Genomic DNA, 21048 nt, shown 5'->3' on the forward strand with positions numbered 1-21048 from the left:
TATAGACAGTATGAATGATAACTTCTTCATTAAATTCTACAATACTAACTGTGTAAAGAATCTGCATAAAACTGCAGATAGCAGGAAGAGTACAGAGCAAATGATAAGCCCAACTTACAATCTACTATTGCTCAATCTACTTCATTGAGTGCTTTTAGTTCTATTCCCTCTTTGTGCTGATTCCTTAAAGCTCAATTCTTCAGTGTCTGCTCTTCTCCCTTTATACTATACTCTCTTGGAGATCTCATGCACTTGATGTATAACTTCTATGCAAACGACTCCAGTATATTATCAACAGACCTGACCATCTGTAATTCAAGATTTTTAACTGCATATGTAACATGCTCCTTAGAATGCCACCTCAAATTCACCAAATACCACATATAAAATTAAGTCCAATACTGACTTATATCTAGCTCTCTGCTCATAGCAACATCCTTAACTGATTTATTAAGTGAATGCATGAGTGTGCTTTAAGTTGTTAGACAAATTTATTATTGTCATTATCCTGTCTTACTCAAATGCTTAGAATCACATCAATCTTCCTCTTGTGCCATCAGCTAAGTCCTCCTGAGTTGTCATCAGTTTAATAATTCTGTCTCTCATTCTTTGCACGATTATTACCAAAATCACTAGTCCCTGAATTGATTTCAACTTATCTCCCTACTTTTACTATTTCCCATGTCCAAGTCATTCTACACACTGCTGTCAGTAATATCCTTTTTTTTTTTTTTTTAAAGACTGGCACCTGAGCTAATATCTGTTGCCAATCTTTTTTTTTTTTTTTCTTTTTTCTTCTTCTCCCCAAAGGCCTCCCAGTACATAGCTGTATATTCTAGTTGTAGGTCCTTCTGGTTCTACTACGTGGGACGCCGCCTCAGTAGGGCTTGATGAGTGGTGCTGGGTCCGCACCCAGGATCCAAACAGGCGAAACCCCGGGCTGCTGAAGCAAAGCACACCAACTTAACCACTCAGCCCTGGGGCCGACTCCTGCCAGTAACATTCTTATATCGTGTTACTTCCCTGCTTGCAAATCGTCAAAGGTAATCTAGTATTTAAAATTGTAAATATGTTTACCTAGTCCAGGGGTCAGCAAACATTTTCTTAAGGGTGGGGGGAGGTTCTTAAAGTCTCTGTATCTACCACTCAACTCTTGGCACCATAGCATGAATGTGGCCACAGACAATAAGTAAATGAATGGATGTGGCTATAGTCCAATAATCTTTATAAAAACAGGCGTCAGAGCCACTAGCAGTAGTTTGTCTATCCCTGATCGAGTTAATCTTATTCATCTCTACTAAAGACCAATAAACATCATACTGCTTTTCCTCCTTACTACAGTCCAAATAGACTATGTCTAGCACATACTGTGTGCCAGTTTACACACATTATCTAGAATAAATCTGCACACAAAACCTTGCAAGAAAACATATTATTGTCTCAATTTTACAGACAAGGAAACAAAATATTTGAAAATCTGATCATCTTGTCCATAGTCACATACCTAGTAAGTGGCAGAGTTCACCCAGATCTCAAGGTAAACTTGATTTCTCTACCTCCATGTCAGGATACTAGAATGCAAATATGATGTTTTATATTTCCCGTGTGGACAGAGTCCAATAGTGCTTTTGACGCTTATACAAATCTCCAGGCAACTATGGGAGTAGGTTGGTTCCAACATATAACATGTGACCCATTAGGGAAACTAATTTATCCCTAAGCAATACAGTTTACTGACAAAAGAGAAAAGTACTTCTCATTCTACCAACTGCAGCCAGCTTAAAAAGTGACAGCTATTACCAACAAATAACTAATACATTCCAATTAATGTATGTATGTATGCATGTTTACTAGAATATATGATACATAAATCTTTTTTAATTTCAAGCAATAGAGAAGATATAAGAATAAAGAGTTTCACTTCACCACACCTAACTCTGAATTCCAATCTGCAGAATAACATTGTTAACAGTTAGATCAAGACCCTTCCATAAATATTTGTTTTTGCACACATATGTATATATAAAACAGTATCTATACTTCAATTTTTAAAATTGTAAATTAATAGGAACGTTCCATACAAATACATAAGATTCCTGAATGGTTCTTCATAATATGGATGAAATCTATTTAACTACTTCTTTATCAATGAGAACTTAGATTATCTCTAGTTTTGCACTATTACAAACAGAACTGAAACAAATGTCCTTGTACATTAACTCTTATTACACATCAACAAATATCACTCTATGACAGACACAGTAGAATGCTGGGTCAAGGGGTAAGCAGATTCAAACTTCAAACAACTGCTCTACAAAAACCCTGTAAATGACTAACGTTTGCATTTATAAGATCACTGGACATAAATTAAGACAATAGAAGAATCAGGTCAAATCTTATAAAAATGATTTTTTTGATCCCTAAAACTCTCTAAATTCTGTCTACCTCTCCCCATTTCCACTGTAATTACTTTAGTTCAAGATGCCATCATCTCTGGCCTGGAGACTTGTAAATTTTCCTCCTACTAGGTCTCTTTGCTTCTACTGTGGCTCCTCAATCTAATCACTATATTGCACTAAGTGTGGTTCTCTGAGTATATATCTTACTATGTCTCCCCCATGCTTAAAACGCTACAGTGGTTTCCTACTTCCTAGGGAGAAAAACTCAAAATTCTTAATATGATTTAGCAGGTCCCTGTATGATATAGACCCACCCTATTCATAAGCCTTATCTCATGCCACTTTTCCATTCCCATCCCTGAAAAAAGAAAAAAGTCCCTCAAACGTATCATGATTCCTCCTACCTTAGTCTTTGCACATGCCATTCCTTCAGTCGGGAACTAATACACTGATCCCTTCTTTTTCCCTCAAACCCTCCCTCCACTTCAGACCTAAGTTCATCTGTCTCTTCCTTAGAAAAGTAGACCAAATCAAGGCATGTGTTAAAATTCTCATAAAATCCTCTAATTTTCCTTCATAGCACCAATGGGAGTTTAGATCGATATACTTGTGATTATTTGATTAATATCTACCTATGTAAGTTAAGTTTCATGGCAACAAGGACTGAGTCACTTCTACATGATCTTTTTTCCAAGAACCTGGCATACTTCCTGGTAGTGCACTATGTGGTGAAATACGTGGTAACTGATAATACCTAATAGTAAAATAGCACCAAGGTGACAAATTCATTGGTGATTTTATTACCTAAGTAAGCCAAGAAATAAAAAGGTAACTCACTAGAGTGACCTTTCTAATGTCTACATTAGAAAAATCATTATTAAATTGAACATTAAGAATCATTAAATTAAAAGCTTTTCTTGTTTGTTTTTGAGAAGAACTTAGAGATTAATTTCTAATACATTATTTTCAATTTACACACGATGGAAACTCAAGTTTACAAATACTAAGACACCTGCCATGTTTCCTTTCCTCTACAATGCAGATATAGTACTGCTGGATGGATGGATTAAGCAAGATGATATATGCTGCTAATGCATCTGGCAAAATGCTCAGAAAATTCTACATCCTCAATAAATGCTTCTTAGATCTTAACTTGACCAAGAGTACCATCTCTAGCTGACAGATTGAAAGCAAAGTTCATTATTCACCTCACAGATCAACACTATCCATGACCCATGCTCATATTACAGGTTTACATTTTTGTACAAACAAAATCAGCTATAAAATATATGATGTTAAATACTATCATGGTGATACAACCTCTCTTTAAATACAACTATTTTAATATAACTTCTGTTTCATAGTTAATCAAAGAGATATTTACTAAGGGCCTAGCCTAATACCCAGCAGTGTGCTGGAGCTGGCCTTACAAAAATAAGGCACAAAGGCACATAATTTAGGCAGAAACAATAAGAAAGGGTTATAAAACATCATGTCAGGTACGGTGCTAGAAAAAAACCAGAGAGTATTACAGGAGCACAGGGGGGAATCTACCCGAACTTTCAGAAATCAGAGGAGCTTTGCTGGAGACACGATACCTCAGCTAAGACCTAAAGGACTAGTGAATTGGCCAGTTAAGGGCAAAGGTACATAGGCAAGGCAGACAGGATGAAGATAAACTAAAATACAAAGAAAAGAAAGAAAATACTATATGGAGACCTCCAGACATCATATTCAAGTTAAGAACTAATGAAGCTTGCTGTAAGTAACTAGGAAGAGATTAAATTGTATCTCCTATATATGGGGAAAAGAGGGAAGGTACGTATTGATGGTTTTTAAGCAGGTAAGGTAATTTGGACAGTTCTTTTTGTCTTAGAGTACTGGAGGAAAAAACGGAAGGCCAAGTGACCAATTAATTACAAGGCAACAAAAGTCTCTTGGAAAAGAGATATATAAATGAACTGAGGTAGTAAAAACATATAAATAATTGCATAAACTGTTAAACATTTTCATTATATCCAAACCATTGGTATAAGATCACAGTATGCAGGTTCCTAATAGCATCTTGATGAAACCAATAAAAGGCAAAGTATATGCCATTACACTGATAGCATTTCCCAGAGAACCAGAGAATACAAAATAAGACCCATCTCAAACTCAGGGAAAAGAAACCGGGGCGGGGGGTGCACACACAGGCAGGTTAGAGAAATAGTACGATATAAGACAGCAGTCTACAAACTTTTTCTGTAAATCGCCAAAAAAAAGAAAATTTATGCTTGGTGGGCAATTCATTTTCTATCACAACTTGTAGCACAAAAGCAGTCAGAAACAATCTGTAAAAGAATGAGTGTAGTTCTGTTCTACTAACACTTTATTTACAAAAATAGGCACCATGCCAGATTTGACCCACGGGTCACAGTTTGCTGACCCCTAATATGACAGTAACATCTTTTTGTTCAATGCACAGAACATACTGACATTAAATAGCAAGGGCCATGGATGGACATAGTAATCATACACTTCCAATAGTTCTTTCAAACATACTGCCTGACCATCAGAGAGTATATTTGATGAGTCTCATTAAAGAGAATACTTTGATACAGAAAAATGTTATATTCTTTAGAAAAAAAAAAAAAAACTACAATACTTACTGTAACACTGGTAACTCTGAAGTAATCATTGCTGGAGAGCACTTTCCACAATGGAGCAAAAGAATCAAGTGCTGTACAACCCAAACTTTTAAAATAACCTCAAAGGCAATCCTGTTAATAAAGAAAAAGAAAATTATTTCTTTCCAGCTTTATTAAGGTATAATTGACAAATAAAATTGTAAGATAATTAAGGTATACAACGTGATAAGTTAATATACATATACATTGTGAAGGACTTTCCCCCATAGAATTAATTAACACATCCATCACCTCACATATTTACCCTTTTTCTGATGAGAACATTTAAGTTCTACTATCTTAACAAATTTCAATTACAGGATACAGTCTTATAAACTATAGTCAGCATACCATACTATCCTCAAACCTTATTCATCTATACCTGAAAGTTTGTACCCTTTCACCAACCTCTCCCTATCCATGTGGTATTTGTCTTTCTCTGTCTGGCTTATTTCACTTAGCATAATGCCCTCCAGGTTCACCCATATTGTCAAATGACAACAACTTCTTTTTTTCAAAGACTGAATAGTATTTCATTTTATATATACTTCATTTTATATGTATATTTAATTATATTTATACATATAAATTATATTTATATATATTTATAAACTATATGCTATATATATATATATATATATATATATATATAGGTATACACACACACACACACACACACACACACACACACTAGGTTTTCTTTACTCATTGATATGTTGACACAGATTCTTTCCAAAACTTGGCTATTGTGAATGATACTGCTATGAACATAGGAGTAGAGATATCTCTTTGGAAAAATAACTTCATTTCCTTTGGATATATTCCCAGAAGTGGGATAGCTGGATCATATGATAGTTTTATTTTTAATTATCTGAGGAACCTCTATACTGTTTTCCACAGAGGCTGTACCTCTTTACATTCCCACCAACAGTGTACAACGGTTCCCTTTCCTCCACATCCTCACCAGAATTTATCTTGTCTTTTTGACAAGACATCTGAACAGGTGTGAGGTGATTTCTCACTGTGGTTTTGATTTGCATTTCCCTGATGATTAGTGATGTTCGGTATCTTTTCATATACCCATTGGTCATTGGTATGTCTTCTTGGAAAGAACATCTATTTAGGTCCTTTGGAAATTATTTTAAAATAAAATGAATATGCCAGAATATAAAGACTACAATCAATCAGTACTACCAGCAGCTACATTCCTTGGTATTTGCCCAAATGAACTGTAAACTTATAGCCTGCATAAACATGTTTACAGCAGCTTTATTAAGAATTGACAAAACATGGAAGCAACCAAGATGTCCTCCAGGAGGTGAAGGGATAAATAAAACTCTGGTACATGCAGACAATAAACCATTACTCGGGGCAATAAAAAGAAATGATCTGTCAAGCCATGAAAAGACATAAAGGAAGCTCAAATGCATATTACTAACTGAAAGAAGCCAATCTGAAACCACTACAAATTGCGTGATTTGAAGTACATGGCATTCTGGAAAAGACACAATTATGGAGACAGCAAAAGGACAAGTGGTTGCCAGGGACTGGGGGGAGGAAGAATGAACAGGCAGAAAAAAGAGGATTTTTAGGGCACTGAAACTATTTTGTATGAGACAATAATGGCAGACACATGTCATTAAACATTTATCAAAACCCACAGGATGTACCACACCAAGAGTGAACCCTAATGTAAACTATGGACTTTGGGTGATAATGACATGTCAATGTAGGTTCATGGTAACAAATGTACGAATCTACTGTGGAATTTTGACAGTGGGGGAAGCTGTGTATATGTGGGAAACAAGTAGAGGGGGAATCTCTCTACCTTCTGTTCATTTGTGTTATGAACCTAAAACTTTTCTAAAAAATAAATTCTGTTAAAAAAAAAGTAGCAGAAGTAGGACAAGACAGAGCATCTAAGACAGGTCATGACACAATATCAAATAGCGTAACATAGGTATGAGACTTCCAGAAAGAGAAAAACTACAGGGCAGAATAATATCTTAAGAGATAACAGAGAACTTTTAAAAACTAATTTAAAACATTAAAACACAGAGGGAAGATCAGAGAATTCCCAAGGAGAATACATATTCTAAAATATAAGTACTACTAAGAAAGAAAGTTAAGGAGAAAATTCAAAAAGAAGCTAAAGAAATAGGATTCCTCACATACAGAAAAACAAAACAAGAATTTGAAAAGACCTTTTGTTGGAAATTATGTAAGCTCAAAGACAATGGAATAATATCTTTAAAGTGCTGAGAGGGAAAACGTGCACCCCAAATTAGATACTCAGTGACAAAAATCTTTCAGAAATGAAAGGGTGATGTCATAGAAAATGGAAGAGTAGGAAACTCCAAGAATCAGCCCCTTTAGTGAAGCAACTCCTAGATTGGCAAAAACTGACAAAATCAACTTTTACAAACATTTGGAATCTAATAAAAACTTATAAAACAGAGATTAACACTTAACAAAGAAAGAGTCTGCTAAATTTGGTAAGAAAGCACTGTAGCATTTTGCTTACCTGTCTACTAATCTTCCCTCTCCCAGATCAATGGTGCCCATAGGGACAGCAGACCAAGTTCCTAGTGCAGCTTGCTGGTGCCAAAGAGAATAATATGGATCTTATTCTCAAAAATTGTGGCTGTAATGTTTTAAAGGACTTCCTGGGTGTCATTTTTCAAAAAGATTTAAAGACATACACTACAAGTAGCTGCCTGGAGCAAGAGACAGCTGATGAGAAAAGCAGAAAAAAGAAAGAATGAATGAATGAATGAATGAATGAATGAATAAATAAAAATTTTTAAAAAGAGAGACAGACAGATTGGCCCAATGGATTTAAAAAACTGACCCAATTACATGCTGTCTACAAGAAAGTCATTTTAAGTTTAAATAAACAAATAAGATTGAAAGCAAAAACATGCAAAAAGATATTCCATGCAAATAGCAACCAGGGGTCGGCCCTGTGGCCAAGTGGTTAAGTTCACGCGCTCTGCTTCTGTGGCCCTGGGTTTCACTGGTTCAGATCCTGGGCGCGGACGTGGCACCACTCATCAGGCCATGCTGAGGCAGCGTCCCACACAGCACAACCAGAGACACTCATAACTAGAATATACAACTATGTACTGGGGGGCTTTGGAGAGAAGGAAAAAAATAAAGGACCGGAAACAGATGTTAGCTCAGGTGCCAATCTTTAAAAAAAAACCAAAAACCTGCATCTCTCATCCCATTAAAAAATAAAAAATTGCAACAAAAAGAAAGTTAGAGTGGCTATGCTAATATGAGACAAAATAAATTTTAAGTCAAAACTTATGAGAGACAAAGAGGAACAGAGTATATTGGGTAAAGATGGTCAATTCATCACAAAGATATAGCAATCATGAAGACATATACACCAAACAGCAGAGTTCAAAATATATGAAACAAACACTGACAAAATTGAAGAGAGAAATAGACAGTGCTACAATAACAGTTGGCAATTTCAATACACTACTTTCAATAACACACAGAAGATGCAGACAGAAGATCAATAAGGAAACAGAGGACACAAATCAACTAAAAGACATATATAGAAAACTCCACTTAACAGTAGAATACTCTCTTTCTTTCTTGTCTTTTTGTTTTTTTTCTGAGGAAGACTGGCCCTCAGCTAATGTCTCTTGCTAATCCTCCTCTTTCTTCTTGAGGAAGACTGTCGCTAGGCTAACATGTTGCTACGCTAACATCTGTGCCAATCTACCTCTACTTTGTATGTGGGACACCACCACAACATGGCTTGATGAGTGGTGTGTAGGTCCGCACCCGGGATCCGAACTTGCAAACTCAGAGGCACCAACACGGAGCGTGTGAACTTAGCCACTACACCACTGGGCCGACCCCAGAATATTCTTCTCAAGTACACATACAACATGATCCAGAATAGCTGATGAGGCCACAAAAAGTCTCAATAAATTTTGAAAAACTGAAATCACAGAAAGTGACTTCTTTCAAGATAATGAAAAGCAGGTAGAATCACAGGAGGAAAACTGAAAAGTGCACAAAAAAGTGGAAATTAAATAACTAGTCGGTCAAAGAAGAAATCACAACTATTTTGAGACAAGTGAAAATGAAAACACTGTATGCCAAAAATTTATGAGATGCAGCAAAAGCAGTGCTCAGAGGAAAATATAGCTGTAAACATCTATATTTAAAAGCAACAAAGATCTCAATTCAATAACCTAACTCTACACTTAAGGAATAAAAAAAGAAAAACAAACTAAACCTAAAAGCAGCAAAAGGAAAGAAATAATACAAATGAGAGCAGAAATAAACAGAGACTAGAAAAGCAACAGACTTGACAGTACCCAAATTAGTTATTTGAAAAGATCAACAAAACTGACAAACTTTTAGATAGACTGAACAAAAAAAGAGAGAAGATGCAAATCACTATAATCACAAATGAAGGTGGGAATATCACTATCCATCTTATAGAAATAAAAAGATTGTAAGAGAATAGGATAAACAAGTGTATGCCAAAGAATTACATAAGCCATATTAAATGGACAAATTCCTAGAAACACACAAACTGCCAAAACTGTCTCAAGAAAAAATAGAAAACCTGAATAGACCTGTAACATGTAAAGAGATTAAATCAGTTATCAAAAATCTCCCAACGAAAAAGTCCAGAACCAGACAGCTTCACCGATGTAATTCCACAAACATTTAAAGAAATAACATCAATCCTTCTCAAATTCTTCCAAAAGATACACGAGGAAAGATTTCCTAACTCAATCTGTAAGGGCAGCATTTCTTTTATGCAAAAGCCAGTCAAAGACACCACAGTAAAACTACAGACCAATTTCCCTTATAAATATAGATACAAAAATCCTCAAAAAAAAAAAAAATACTAGCGAACAGAACCCAACTACATATCAAATGCAACATATACCATGGGCAAGTGGGATTTATCCCAGGAATGCAACAGTGGTTCAGCATCAGAAAATCAATCAATGTAATACATTAATAGAAAGAAGGAAAAAAGAATCACACGATCATCTCAAATTATGACAAAAAACATTTGACAAAATCTCAAGGGATACCAAAGAGCCAAAACACTCTCATGATAAAAACATCAAAAAACTAGGTAGAGAAGGGAACTTTCTTAAAGGGCAATTATGAAAAACACACAGGTAACTTCATACTCAATGGTGAAAGACTAAATTAAAAACTTTCTTCCTAAAATCAGAAAGAAGACAACTATGTCAATTTTCACCAGAGCTTTCAACAAAGTACCCTATGTTCTAGCCAGAGCAATTAGGCAAGAGAGCGACATAAATTGCACCCAAATAGGAAAAGAAGTAAAAGTATCTCTATTCACAGATGACATAAAATTTTATATATAGAAAAATCTCAAACAATCAACAACAAAATATTAGTAAGGAAAGGTGCAGTGGGGCCAACCCCATAGCTGAGTGATTAAGTTCACGCACAATGCTTCAGTGGCCCCGGGTTCACCAGACTGGACTGTGGGTGTGGACCTACACACCACTCATCCAAGCAATGCTGTGGCAGTGTCTCATGTAGAAGAACTTAGAACAACTTACAACTAGGATATACCACTATGTACTGGGGCTTTGGGGAGGGAAAAAAAAATGAAGACTGGCAACAGATGTTAGCTCAAGGATAACCTTCCTCACCAAAAAAGGTAAAATACACATTTTTTTTAAAGTTGCAGTGTACAAGAGAACATACAAAAATAAACTGTATTTCTTTATTAGAACTAATAAATATATCTATGTTGCAGAATACAAAATCAACACACAAAACTCAGTTGTGTTTTTGTACACTAACAATGAACAATCCAAAAAGGAAATGAAGGAAAAAAATTCCCTTTATAATAGCATCAAAAGAATAAAATACTTAAAAATAAACTTAAGGTAAAAAATTTGTACACCAAAAACTGCAAAACCTTACTGAAAGTAATGAAAGATGCCAATAAATGGAAAGACAGCCAATGTTCACGGACTGGAGGACTTAATATTGTTTTCTCAGTATTATCCAAAATGATCTACAGATTCAATGAAATCACTATCAAAAACCCAATTGTTTTTGCAGAAATAGAAAACTTCATCCAAAATTCTTACGAATCTAAAAGAAGAGATTCTCTTTTTTTTTTTTTTTTTTTGAAGATTGGCAACAGTTGTTAGCTCAGGTGTCAATCTTTTGTTTTCTTCTTCTTCTTCTTCCCAAAGCCCCCCAGTACATAGTTGTATACTCTAGTTGTGAGAGCCTCTGGTTGTGCCATGTGGGACACCACCTCAGCATGGTCCACACCCAGAATCTGAACCAGCGAAACCCCAGGCCACCAAAGCTGAGCGCATGAACTTAACCACTCAGCTAGTGGGCCGACCCTGAATAGATCCTTAAAAGCAAAAACAATCTTGAAAAAGAAGACCAAAGTTGGAGGTCTCACGTTTCCTGATTTCAAAACTTACCACAGGGGCTGGCCCCGTGGCCGAGTGGTTAAGTTCGCGCGCTCCGCTGCAGGCGGCCCAGTGTTTCGTTGGTTCGAATCCTGGGCACAGACATGGCACTGCTCATCAAACCACGCTGAGACAGCGTCCCACATGCCACAATTAGAAGGACCCACAATGAAGAATATACAATTATGTACCGGGGGGCTTTGGGGAGAAAAAGCAAAAAAGTAAAATCTTAAAAAAAAAAAACTTACCACAAAGCAAGAGTAATCAAAAGAGTGTGGTATTGTAGACCAATGGACTACAGAGCTCAGAAATAAACCCTCACATATATGATCAAATAAATTTTGACAAGGGTGCCAAGACCATGCAACAAGGAAAGGACAGATTTTCAGGAAACAGTGCTATGAAAAGTAGATATTCACATTCAAAAGAATGAAGTTGGACCCTGACCTTAAACTGTATACAAAAATTAACTCAAAATGGATCAAACACATGAGTTTAAGAGTCAAAACTATAAAACTCTTAGAAGAAAACACACAGCAATAGCTTCATGACACTAGATTTGGGAATAATTTCTTGGACATGACAACAAAAGAAAATATATTAAGTTGGACTTCATTAAAATCAAAACTTTTGTGCATCCAAGGACACTATCAACAGAGTGAAAAGGCAACTCAAGGAATGGGAAGAAATATCTGCAAATCACATACCTGATAAGAATCCAATATCAAAAACATATATCCTTATAATCCAACAACAGACAAAAAAAATTCAGTAAAAAATAGTCAAGGGATTTGAATAGAAACTTTTCCAAAGAAAATACATAATTGACGAACAAGAAGATACATAATTGAGCATAAAAAGATGCTCAACATCATTAGTCATTAGAGAAATGCAAACTGAAATCACAATATGATAAAAGTTTACACTCATAAGGACAGCTATAGCCACAAAAATGGAAGATCACAAGTGTAAGAAAATCTTTGTCATCTTCGGTTAGGCAAAGAGTTCTTATCATTGTCCACAAAAGAAAAACAAAAAAAGATTAATTGGACTTTGCCTTTTTTCTCTGCAAAAGACAATGTTAAAAGAATAAAAAAACAAGTCATAGACAGGGAAAAATACTTGCAAATCATCTGACAAAGGACTTGTAAGAAGACTATATAAGGACCTCTCAAAACTCAAAAATAGTAAAGAAAACAATTCAGGTTTTTTTAATGGGTAAAAGATCTGAACATACACTTCACCAAAGAAGATAAATGGGTGACAACTATTCCAATGGATGCTCTTTATCATTAGGGAAATGAAAATTAGAACCACAATAAGATACTACCATATACATATTAGAATGACAGAAATTTAAAAGATCATTTCAAGGGTTGGTGAGGAGTCAGAACAACTGGAAAACCTCCTACATGGCTAGAGGGAATGCAAAACAGAAAAAAAATTTGGCATTTCCTTAGAAAGTTAAACACACACTAACCATATGCCCAAACAATGCCACTCCTAGGTATTAATCCAAGTGAAAAGGAAGCTTTCATTCACACAAAAACATGTACTCGAATGTTTACAGAAGCTTTATTCATAATTGCCAAAAACTGGAAATATCCCCCAAAATGTTCTTAAGCAAATGACTAGATAAATATATTATGGTACATCCATATAATGGACTACAATTCAATAATTTAAAGGCATGGACTACTGATATATGCCACAATAGTGATGAATCTCAAGTGCATGGATTACATATATACTGTTTAATTGCATGTATGAGATACAGCCACGTGCTACATAACATTTCGGTCAATGACAGACTGCAAATACAACGGTGGTCCCATAAGATTAGTACTATATAGCCTAGGTGTGTAGTCGGCTATACCATTTAGGTTTGTTTAAGTACTGTAGGGGAAGAAGAAATTCTCTTCTATCATTCTACCTTCTTCTGGCTGGCCTAAGAATTAAATCGACATGAGTCAGATTAACATGAGAAAAACAAATAAAACCCACTAGTTAAGGGAGAAATCCAAAAAAACTGAGTAACTCGCCTAAAATGGCCACAGCCCTCACCTTAAATACCATCCTCAGCTAAAGATGGCAAAAGACGACGTTGGAGATGGGGAGAGTCAGGGACTTGCAAGGAAGGCAATTCACAGGTAGGTGAAAAGGAGCAAACGTTCAGAAAACAAGTGTTTGGCCACAGAAAAAGAGAAGAACATAGAAGGGAGTCCAACATACAGGCTTTACTAGGGTCCTCTCTGTCTACCAGCTAGTTCATGTTATGCTAAGGTGATAGCTCACTTCCTGAGACAGGTTTTTTGGTTTGAATTCTTTAAGGTAGTTAATGGAGAGGTAACAGGGAAAAACTTTCTGAGTCCTTTGTTTCTTAAAAACAATCAGCCTAAAATAACCCTCATGTTAAAGAGACACATTTTGGGGTGGCAAATTTTGTTCCTCTTCAGTACACTCTATGATTTTCGCACAACAATGAAATTGCCTAATGAGGCATTTCTCAGAAACATATCCTCGCTGTTAAGCAATGCATGACTATATTCTGCAAGACTACAAAGAAGAGTTGAGTGGTCATTAGAGATTAGAATAGAAGAGAACTGACTACAAAGAGACAGGAAAATACAATTTTGGGGGTGAACAGTGTATGCAAATTAAAACTTTTCTTTTAAATCCAAGCAGAATCTTTTGCAGAAATTTTTGAGATAATTCTCAAATAAACATGGCAAGGAAAAAGAGCTAGAATAACCAAAACAATTTTTAAAAAGACCAAAGTCAGAAAACTCCTATTACCTGATTCCTATAAACATACAAACTTACACAAGTTTACATAAGAAACACAAAAGTGGAATATTTCACATATTCATATGCAATTTGCACTTTCACTCAGAAAAGTATTCTGGATATTCTATCTCATTTGTTTTAATTATTATTTCTTAATACTTATGTGTCATAAATGTATTTAAACTATTCCTTGGTGAAAATTTAGCCTGTCTCTAATTTTTTGCTACTATAAACAATGCTATCATGAATCCTTCCTAAATTGTACAAATACATTTGTAGAACACATTCCTTGTAATGAACATTTATAAAACATTCATGCAATTTTTTACTGCCAAATTTCCCTCTAAAAATACTGTACTAATTTTCACTCCTTTTACCAGTATATGTTGTATTAGTCAAATATAAAAATATACTTATATATTTAAACTTACTCAAACTAGTACAGTTTTAGTTTTATAACAATACAACTTTAAAATGTAGAACACATCAGTTCAGCCTTCCTGTTCTCACCTCTATCCCTCTTGCTTGGAAAATAAACTCCACTGCCAGCCTGTGAGATCATACACCAAGCCTTCTAATAATGGTTTCAGGACATTTCCAAGATTTTAAGAATCTCAATTAATGGATATTTTACTTACATAAAATAATGTGGCGCATTCTTATTCTTTACTCATCCTTTTAATCGAGTCTCGTATTTTATTAAGCACGTCAGACTTTGTCTTACAAACCTGTATATTTTGCCCTGTGTACTATCTATAGCTTTAAAAATCTTTCCCTTGGTGGAGAAGATATAAATAAGTGATGAGTTCCAATCTTTTACTAAACATTATACCATCCTTTAATCTTTATTTTTGGTCTAATCATAGCTTTAAAAGTCTTGTTTGTATTTAGTATAGTTTTCACACGTCATCCTAATCTTATTCCTATAATTCTGGCACTCACATAATTAATCCTTGGTCACATACTCATCTATTCCATTTTTATAGGCAATATTCCTTCAACTGGTATTGCTCTGTAACCACTTGCTTTTGCTTTCTTCTTCTTTATCGAGAACATCTAACGTTCACTAAAGTTATCTACTGAGTACTGCCTATATGCTAGGCATTGTGCTAATTTTCACCTTCAAGAATGAAAATTTCCCATTTGTTCTGGGTTACCTTGGTTTTGAAAATACTCCACCTAAAAGGACATAGATATGTCTCTCTCTGAAAGTTTTTCTAATATCTAAGGTATACTTCTCATGATCACCAATGTTGTCATCTAAGCTGAACTGATTATTTCTTCTCAGGGTTCCTGACCTCCAAGGAGTTCTCATACTCAAAACACAAAAGAGTTGCTTTTCTCATTTTATCAAACTTCTGAGGATAAAAAATGTCAACAACAAAAGTAGTAAATAGGCAGAAAATCAGTAAGGAAACAGGTGAACTCAATCACAACCATCAGTCAACCAGATATAATTGACATCTATAGACTACTTCAGCCACAGCACCAGAATTCACACTCTTCTCAAGCATACATGGAACATTGATCAAGACAGACCAGATTCTGGGCCATAAAATATACCTTAACTAATCTGAAGAAGAGAAATTATAAGATGTATGCTCTCAGACTATAAGGGAATTGAACTAGAAATCACTAACAGAAAGAGAGCTGGAAAATTCCAAAATATCTGGAGATTAAACACACTTCTAAATAACACATGAGTCAAGGAAGAAATCTCAATAGAAACTTTAAAATACTTTTAACTAAATGCATATGAAAGTACAACTTACCAAAATTTACAGAATGCAGCAAAAGCAGTACTTAAAGAAAAATTCATAGGATTGAATGCATATTATCACAAGAGAAAAAAATCTAAGATCAAACTTCTAAAAAAAGGGAACAAATTAAATCAAAAGTAAGCAGAAAAAAATAATTAGAGCAGAAATCAAAGAAGTTAAAAACAGCAAATCAACAAACAAAACGAAACCAAAAGCTAGTTCTTTGAAAAGATCAATAAAATCAATAAACCTCTAGCTAGCCTAACTAAAAAGAAAAAACACAATAGAGAGATGACACAAATTACTAATACAAGAAATGAAAGAGGGAATATCAGTACAGAATCCCACAACATTAAAAGGATAATCAAGAAATATTACAAACTATGCCCACAAACTTGATAACCTAGATGAAATGGACCAATTCCTTGAAAGACACAACTTGCCAAAACTCACACAAGAAGAAATGACAATCTGAATAAGCCTATATCTATTAAAGAAATTGAATCAAAAGTAAACAACCTTTGAAGACACAAAGCACCAGACACAGATGGGTTCACTAGTGCATTCTACCAAACATTTAAAGAAAAGTTATACCAATTCTCTACAATGACTTCCAGAAGATAGAAGTAGAGGGAATACTTCCTAATTCATTCTATGAGCATAGTATTGCCCTACTACCAAAACCAAACAAAGACATTGTAAGAAAACTGCAGATCATTATCTCTCAGGAACATCGATATAAAAATTCTTAACAAAACATTAGCAAATCAAATTTAAAAATGTATTAAAAGAATTACACACCACAACCAACTGGGATTTATGTAAGGCTGGTTTACATCTGAAAATCAAATAATGTAACCCATCACATCTAAGAGGCAAAGAGGAAAAATCACATGGACATATCAATAGATGCAGGAAAAGCACTTGACAAAATCCAACACTCACCTATGATTTAAAAAAGAAAAATTCCAGTAATCAAAACAGGATGGTACTGGTACAAAAACAAGTGCAGAGATCAATGGAACAGAATTGAAAGCCCAGAAATAAAACCACACATCTATGGACAGCTAATCTTCGACAAAGGAGCTGAGGGCATACAATGGAGAAAAGGAAGTCTTTTCAACAAATGGTGCTGGGAAAACTGGAAAGCCACATGTGAAAGAATGAAAATTGACCATTGTTTTTCACCATTCACCAAAATAAACTCAAAATGGATAGAAGACCTAAAGCTGAGACCTGAAACCATAAGGCTTCTAGAAGAAAACGTAGGCAGTACACTCTTTGACATCAGTATTAAAAGGATCTTTTCAGACACCATGTCTTCTCAGACAAGGGAAACAATAGAAAGAATAAACAAATGGGACTTCATCAGATTAAAGAGCTTCTTCAAGGCAAGGGAAAACAGGATTGAAACAAAAAAACAACCCTCTAACTGGGAAAAAATATTTGCAAGTAATACATCCGACAAAGGCTTAATATCCATAATATATAAAGAACTCACACAGCTCAACAACAAAAATTTAAACAACCCAATCAAAGAATGGGCAGGAGACATGAACAGACATTTCTCCAAAGAAGATATATGGATGGCCACTAGGCACATGAAAAGATGTTCATCATCGCTGATCATCAGGGAAATGCAAATCAAAACTACACTAAGATATCACCTTACACCCATTAGAATGACAAAAATAACTAAAACAAATAGTAGCAAATGTTGGAGAGGTTGTGGAGAAAAAGGAACCCTCATACACTGCTGGTGGGAATGCAAACTGGTGCAGCCACTATGGAAAACAGTATGGAGATTCCTCAAAAACTTAAAAATAGAACTACCATATGATCCAGCTATTCCACTACTGGGTATCTATCCAGAGAGCTTGAAGTGAGCAATTCCAAAAGTCCTATGCACCCCAATGTTCACTGCAGCATTATTTACAATCGCCAAGATGTGGAAGCAACCTAAGTGCCCATCAACAGATGACTGGATAAAGAAGATGTGGTATATATATACAATGGAATACTACTCAGCCATAAATAAAAGAACAAAATCGTCCCATTTGCAACAATATGGGGATGGACCTTGAGGGAATTATGTTAAGTGAAATAAGCCAGATAGAAAAGGACAATCACTGTATGACTCCATTCATATGAGGACTTTAAACCTGTGGACAAAGAGAACAGATTAGTGGCTACCAGGGGAAAGGGGGGATAGGGGTGGGCACAAAGGGTGAAGGGTTGCACCTACAACACAACTGACAGACAATAATATACAACTGAAATTTCACAAGATTGTAACCTATCATTAACTCAATAAAAAATTAAAAAGAAAAAAAAAGAAAGAAAAATTCTCAGCAAGCTAAAATAGAGGAGAACTTCTTCAACTCAATAAAGCACATCTACAAAAATCCTACAGCTAACAACATACATAATAGTGAGAAACCAGAAGCTTTCCCACTAAGATCAGGAACAAAGCAAGCATACCTCCTCTCACCACTTCTTTTCAACATTGCACTGGAAGTCCAAGCTAGTACAATAAGACAAGAAAAAAAATGAAGTTATACAGACTGGGAAAGGAGAAATCAAACTTTCTTTATATGCAGATTTCACGATCATCTACATAGAAAATCTGAAAGAACAGACCAAAAAAAACCTGGACCTAATAAGCAATTACAGTAAGGTTGCAGGATATAAGGTATATAAAAGTCAACAACTTTCAAATGCACAAGCAATGAACACATGAAATTTGAAATTAAAAAAATACCATTTACATTAACACCAAAAATAAATAAATACTTAGGTATAAATCCAACAAAATACGGACAAGATCTATATAAGGAAAACTACAAAACTCTGATGAAATAAATCCGAAAACTAAATAAACGGATAGCTATTCCATGTTCACGGATAGGAAGACTCAATATTGTCAAGGTAGGAAGACTCAATATTGTAAAGATGTCAATCCTTACCAACTTGACCAAGAGTTTCAAAACAATCTCAATCAAAATCCCAGCAAGTTATTTTGTGTATATCACAAACTGATGCTAAAGTTAATATGGAAAACAAGAGACCCAGAATAGTCAACTCAACATTAAAGAAGAAGAACAAAGTTAGAAGACCGACACTATCCAACTTGAAGAATTACTATAAAGCTATGGTAATCAAGACAGTGTGATATTGGCAAAGCGCCAGACAAATAGATCACTGGAACAGAACAGAAAGCCCAGAAATAGACTCACACAAATACAGTCAGCTGATCTTTGACAAAGGAGCAAAGGTGATACAATGTAGAAAAGATAGTCTTTCCAGCATATGGTGCTAGAAGCAGATATTCACAAGCAAAAAAAAAACTGAATCTAGACACTGATCTTACACTCTTCACAAGATTAACTCAAAATGGACCTAAATGTAAACTCAACAGTATAAAACTCTTAGAAGACAATATAGGACAAAATCTAGATGACCTTGGGTATGGTTTTAATACACCATCAAAGGCATAAGCTGTGAAAAAAATAATTGATAAAGTGGACTTCATTAGAATTTAAAACTTCTGCTCTGCAAAAGACACTGTCAAGAGAATGAGAAGACAAGCCACAGACTGGGAAATAATATTTGCAAAGACATTTTGATCTTTCTAATATTCAAAGTGTTATCCAAAATAAAGAATTCTTAAAACTCAACAATAAGAAAACAAACTGCTTAAAATATGCACAAAAGACCTAAACCAAAACCTCACCAAACAAAACACACAGAAGGCAGATGAGCCTATGAAAAGACACTCAATATCATATGTGAGGGAACTGCAAATTTAAAAAACAACGGGATACCTTTACACACCTATTAGAATGGCAAAGATCCAGAACACTGACAAAACCAAGTGCTGACAAGAATATGGAGCAACAGGAACTCATTCATTGCTGGCAGGAATGCAAAACGGTACAGAAATTTTGGAAGACAGTTTTGCAATTTCTTACACCTAAACATACTCTTAACCATATGATCCAGCAATCATGCTCCTAGGTATTTATCCAAAGAAGGTAACACTTACCTCCACACAAAAAGCTGCATACAGATGTTTACAACAGCTTTATTCATAATCGCCAAAACATGGAAACAACTAAGACGTCCTACAGGAAGTGAAGGGATAAACCGTGGTACAAGCTGACAATGGAGGATTACTCGGCAATAAAAAATAAATGACTATCAAGCCATGAAAAGGCATGGAACAAGATTAAATGCACATTACTACATGAAAGCCAATCTGAAACTGCTACATACAATATGATTTCAACTACAGAGCACTCTAGAAAAGGCAAAACTATGGAAACAGTAAAAAACATCAGTGGTTGCCAGGAGTTAGGGGGCAGAAGGGATGAAGAGGCAGAACACAGAGGATTTTTAGGGCAGTGAAACTTTTCTGTATGATACTATAATGATCGACACATGTCATTACCCATTTATCAAAACCCATAGAATATACAACACCAAGAGTGAAACCTAATGTAAACTACAGACTTTGGGTGATAATGACATATCATTGTAGGTTCATCGACTGAACAAGTGTACCACTCTGGTGCAAGATGTTGATAATGAGGGAGGCTGTAGGTATGTGGGGCAAAGGATATAAGGGAAGCCTGAATCTTCTGCCCAATTTCGCTGTGATCCTAAAACTGCTCTTAAAAATAAAGTAAGGAAAAAAAAACAGTAAATAATGTATCATCAGATTAAGGTTTTCAGCAGATGCTACTTTATGTCCTTATAACATAACATTTCTTCTTTTCTGGACAATTTTATGATTTCATGTGGATTTAAGCATGCATATGTAAGACTACATGTGTACACACAGATAGAGAGGCACAATGCCCCATCTACTTAAACGTGCAGTACCCCCATCTGTTTGCCGTGCACTGTGCCACAAATGATGAGAGGAAGAAAAACAAATTGGCAGAATATAACTGCTAGCCTATTCATTTCC

At 35.2% G+C, this 21048-nt stretch overlaps 1 protein-coding gene across 6 annotated transcripts in view; it reads right to left on the reverse strand.

The window, feature by feature from the left end:
- The window catches only part of STAG1 (STAG1 cohesin complex component), a 371021-nt gene that overhangs the window by 259515 nt on the left and 90458 nt on the right, over positions 1-21048 (reverse strand). For all 6 annotated transcript variants that reach the window (XM_070238181.1, XM_023620972.2, XM_070238185.1 and 3 more), the window contains exon 2: positions 5051-5161. In XM_070238181.1, coding sequence (XP_070094282.1) covers positions 5051-5079 — 29 coding nt within the window. In that variant the 5' untranslated portion in view covers positions 5080-5161. The remainder of the gene's footprint in view (positions 1-5050; positions 5162-21048) is intronic.

Source organism: Equus caballus, chromosome 16 (assembly GCF_041296265.1).
Source record: "Equus caballus isolate H_3958 breed thoroughbred chromosome 16, TB-T2T, whole genome shotgun sequence".
Lineage (NCBI taxonomy): Eukaryota > Metazoa > Chordata > Mammalia > Perissodactyla > Equidae > Equus > Equus caballus.